Below are 5222 nucleotides of genomic sequence, written 5' to 3'. Positions count from 1 at the left end.
TTTTACGAGTGAGTATTTAAATTCCTTGGTCCATGTTTTGAAATATATTTCTATCAAAAAGTATTATATATGGTATCTCTGTCTTCCTGTGGTAGCCACTTTTCGCTGTAGATGTAATATGCGCATGAAGGCCAGCCAGCATTAAATGATTCAGAGCACATTGATGACAGGAGGCTAATGAAAATCAATGAGCCTTGTTATGTTGGGGCTTCACTACAACAACAGGGCACTGTACGTGGTGGACACAATATTCGCTCACACTGCCGAGAACCACCCTGCAGAATCCAATATTCCCTGCTTAAAATAAGTGTTGTATTACAAAACGAAGGGAAGTGCTAGTTTTCTGAAACAACGACATGAATCATTTCAAATCAAGCATATCAGTAACAATGCTTGTTTTGAAAACGCACTTCTTAGAGCTGCAAATAAGGGGAATTTCGTTCAACAATACCTCTTAAAAGCTCCGTATCCATGACTACCTATCACCAACATGTCAGGATTGTACTTTTTTGCAGCATCGCATATGACCTCCCTGGCATCTCCAGTGTGAGCCTTTATCTCCGGAGTCACCTGGGACATTGGAAGGAAAAAAATCTGTAAGGTTTTCCATATTAAAACTACAGATATAAAGAAGACGGAAAAGCTGCAGATTGCAATTGGTGTGATCAGTGCAAGAATATGTTTTGATCTTGGAATTGATATTGTGATATTTTCAAATCAACAATGTACTAATATCTCAGAACTTACACGATAGGATGAATATCATGACCGATCTAGTAATGGCAATTGGCCTTTCAATTAAATTTTGTTATTTTTTCTTTTTGTTACCTGTTTTCTCTAACCCAGGGCAGGTCAATTAGGAGATCTGAGATCGAATCAATGGACCTGCCACTATATTCTTAATCTCAATACAACTGCCCACGAGCCTTGTTGGACACGTCCACTGAGTTTCCAACTTAAATGGCCCCTATATAAATTGGCAACTGCTTTATGGTGTGAGACTTCCACCTTTGGACCTAGCCCAATAGAACTGATATGTAGAAGGACCTTCCTTGAAGTTTGCAATCCTAACTAAAATGAGCCAAGACCTTAATTGATAGAACAAATTTGATGTTAAATGTCCCATTAAGTTTTGAAATAATCATAGAGGCACTTAACCATAAATCCAATCTGCACTAGTGTCTTGCTCTAAGATGGTATTGGTTTTGAGTTAAAAAGGATTAAGGTTCAAATGTACACGGCATGCTCATTTGCCAATTACATTCTGACTGTGACTAAGGAAGTCGGCACTGGATTTTAACTGAACATTATTTTTTTTTCTCATGGATTGAAGGACTTTAACACTCAATTAAGAAACGTACGAGCCTAAATCTGTCTATTAGTGAGTCTAATGTGTACTCCAAATCTGCAAAATTCAAGCTCGCAGGTCTTAAATTCCAATAATTGAACCTCAGTTATTTGTATGAGTTTAAGAGGTACATCCTGCAGCTTGGTACCCTAGAACCCAGATTTAGATAGGTTTTTGTGAATGTCTATGTTATACAGGCCCAATCTACTATCTAGATTCAATACACAATTATACAATAAACATAAATGAGTTTTGATTAGTTATTTTTATTTTGATGGTAGATTTTGGGAACATTTCAGTAATCATTTATCAGTTATTTTTAGATTTCAAAAATATTTTTAAAAATTGTCAGCAAAATCAAACAATTGACTTCCACCATCAAATTCCAAAATATTCTGAAATTTACAATTCAATAAAATTTCTTTCTAAACGAAGATCTAAATATCTTTGCTCTAAACAAACTTTGCTCTTTCAATGCAATTTGTAAGCCATTTGGAATGAAAGCATGGCTAAAAGGGATTCAATACCGTCATCTAAAGATTAAAGGAAAAAGGCTTCCAGTATTACCATTCAACTGAACATCAAATAATCTATACTAGTTTTGAATCAACCCTCCAATCTAGTTCACACTAACTTCTCTATTTCCAGTGTACAATAAAAGTATACTTACATTTTTGGATTTACACAAATCCATTGCCTTCGCAAAAATCGTCTCTGTACACTCCTTGATATCGTCTTCCAACAGCTTGAGCACCTCTGCTGGCACCACAAAACCTGGTCATGCCGAATTGCAATCAGAAGTCGGCCTCTACAACAAACCCAAAACAGAGTAAAACACTTCGAGCTGAAAATTTGCCATCATAAGCTCTGGGATGAATCAACAGAACACACTATCTGCTTTCTGTGGCCACAATATTAAAATCCTTCCAATCAATAAACATAAAACCCTTAGCATCATTTTATGGTGAATGGCAATTTCCAAATCTCCATTACAGCCGGAGTAAAAATGCTTGAAAAGACTGACCTGGGCTTCCTGGTGCGAAAGAGGAAACTGCAACACGCTGAGCATGAATGAGAATGATTCTATCCTGCGATGTAAACAGGTTGTCAAGAGCCCACTGGAGAGCGTTGATGCTTTCCTTGCTCTCGTCTATGGCCGCCAATATGAGCCTGCCTGACCTTTTCTGTTGCTCCATGGACTCCATTCGTGTACTGGTTTTTCTCTATTTTCTTACTCGTATGTTCACACCACTAAAATCTTTTACTCTGTGCAATCAAGAAAATGGGTTCTGGTAAGGACGAGAAGTTGTAGCCACACAGAAATGAGAAAACCAGTTTGTTCGAGTTCCTTGAATTCAATTCAAGAAGATTCTGTCCTTTTGTTTCCGCGGGTTCCTGGTCTTCCGCGCTTTTTTGTAGTGTTTGTTTCACTAGCTAGAGGTTGACGCTCTCTTTATAAATCATTGTTTAATGTGTAATTTTGATGGTATCTGAGGTTCACGCTCTCTTTATAAATCATTGTTTAATGTGTAATTTTGTATAAACTTTTAAATGGTAGAAATTGTATTTTCCTTTGTGGAATTGTATGTTTTTAAGTGGTCAGTTATAATTTAAAATTTGTTAATAAATATGTACCTAAGTGGTCAGTTATAATTTAAAATTTGTTAATAAATATGTACCTAATTAATTAAGGATGGTTTTGGTTAAAAGGTTTGTTTTTTTGGATATAATAAAATAGGTTAATGGCTGGAGATTGTGAACGAGTCTTATAAAATTAAAAGCTTATCTCTTATACATCACTCTTATCTCTTATACATCACTGGGCGATATTAGATACTATGGATTTTTATTTTTAAAAAGTAAGGAGTCCACATATATTTAAGAATAATAATATGTAATAATATAAATTTGAACATTGAAATTGAAATATGATTAGTAAAGCAATATAAATTAAGTGATTAGTAAATGTTGGTAGGTATTAATTTAAGACAAATATTAAAACATTTATTTCATAATATATTTCTATATATATATTAAATTAAAAGTAAATAATCAACATATATTTAAGAATAGCAATATATGATAATATAAATTTGACAATTAAATTATGATAAGTGTAACTATATAAATTAAAATTCAAGATAAGCATTAAAACACTTATTCCATAATATATTTCATGCTATCTCTTTTCTCTTTCTATATATATGTTAAATTAAAAGAGAAGGAGTCAACATATATTTAAGAATAGCAATATATGATAATATAAATTTGACAATTAAATTATGATTAGTGCAGCTATATGTGTGTGTGTGTTAAACAATATTTTTAATCATGGAGATTCTTCCAACTTTATCTTGAAAATTTTTAATTTGTAAATGACTTTTATTACAATATTTAGGGCTAATGCATGTTTTATCGATACCACATACTCAATATGACACATGTTGATATAACATTTTCTTTAATTAATTAATTTGAGATAAATTCATTAAAAGAGCATAATTAATTTAGAGATAAATGTCATCAAAGAGATATAGAATAGTCGGTGAAGGAGCATGTTGTTAAGGCGATCGGTAAGCAAAGGTCACCGGTTCTAGTCTCGCCGATACCAAAAATCCAACATGGTTTCCGCTAGTGCGGCTCAGGCCGAGCACCAGTTCTAGTCTCGCCGATACCAAAAATTCAGCATGGTTTCCGCTGGTGCGGCTCAGGCCGGGTGCGATCCCCGGGTGACTTTGACGGCTTAAACGCCCTTGAGTCATGGCCTCTCAGCCACACGGTAAGAGTGATTTTCAGGATTCACCCATTTATCATCCAAAAAAAAAAATTAGAGATAAATGTCAACCCTTATTTAAGTCTACTACTATGAATATTCTGACATATTCCATGGAGATTAAATCTCTACCATCCACTTGATAATTACTCGTAATTAAATTAAAAATCTGGAAAGTTCATTCTGAAATATCAATTTAATAAATTTTCTATTACTTCATCTATATATATATATATATAGTATATTATTGAAATTTTTGCTACTACAATTATCATAAATATTCAATTCTTATTGAATTTATATTTAGATTTAAACAAAAATGTCATACTTATAATTAAAATTATTTTACATAAAGAATTTAATAAATAACATAGGTCTTAGACGAAATAATCTTTTTCATCAAAATTCACCAAAATCAGGAAATAATTTCAAGATTTTTGGTTGTTTAAAATATATTTTTGAATGCATAAATGGATTCAACACCCTTGAAAACCCCTCGAGCATTAGAATTATGCAGATTAAACAGTGTAAACTCAAGTTTTTAAAAATATTTGTGATTTTGATTAAAATTTCACGATCATTTCGTCAAGTTAGACACCTCTAACTTATAACTTATAGACAAAATAGGCTTGTTAATAATACAATTTCAATAAGAATGTAATTTTTTGGTATTTAAAACACATTTTTTAATATATAACCCTTAGGGTATCCAAATTCTAAAAACTAAACAACTAAAACTCAAGTTTTTAAAAATTTCTGTAGGATTTTGATAAAAATTAACGAAAAATGGTAATGAAATGGTCTTTTTCATGATTGATTAATTTTAACCTAGAGTGATTTTCAAAAACTTGAGTTTTAGTCAGATTTTAAGAAAATTGAGTTTCAGTTGTTTAAATTGTAGAATTTGAATGCCTTTTGGGGTTTTTCATAATGTTGAATCTATTTATACATTCAAAAATATATTTTAAATAACAAAAATCACATTCTTAACTGAAATTGTATTATTAAAAAGTTTATTTTGTCTATAAATTAGACTAAGCTTTCTTATTTTATTTGGAAAAAACAGTGTTTTAGTGTTTAGATTTTTAGGTGCTTTGAAAT

The 5222-nt window shown here is 31.9% G+C and overlaps 1 protein-coding gene across 1 annotated transcript; it reads right to left on the bottom strand.

Moving 5' to 3' along the window:
- Positions 1-2763, bottom strand: LOC149201718 (universal stress protein A-like protein). Its single transcript, XM_089399804.1, has 4 exons — positions 2373-2763; positions 2019-2122; positions 452-570; positions 1-275 (listed from the first exon to the last, which is right to left on the bottom strand). The coding sequence occupies exons 1-4, from the start codon at positions 2551-2553 to the stop codon at positions 185-187; spliced, it is 495 nt and encodes a 164-aa protein (XP_089255930.1). The 5' UTR covers positions 2554-2763; the 3' UTR covers positions 1-184.
- Positions 2764-5222: the final 2459 nt, after the last annotated feature.

The sequence above is a fragment of the Pinus tabuliformis genome, chromosome 2_1 (genome assembly GCF_031772625.1).
Source record: "Pinus tabuliformis cultivar Carrire ecotype Pingquan chromosome 2_1, CPIR1, whole genome shotgun sequence".
NCBI lineage: Eukaryota > Viridiplantae > Streptophyta > Pinopsida > Pinales > Pinaceae > Pinus > Pinus tabuliformis.
Note: the sequence above shows the minus strand (reverse complement) of the source record. Positions and strands in the feature narration are given on the sequence as shown.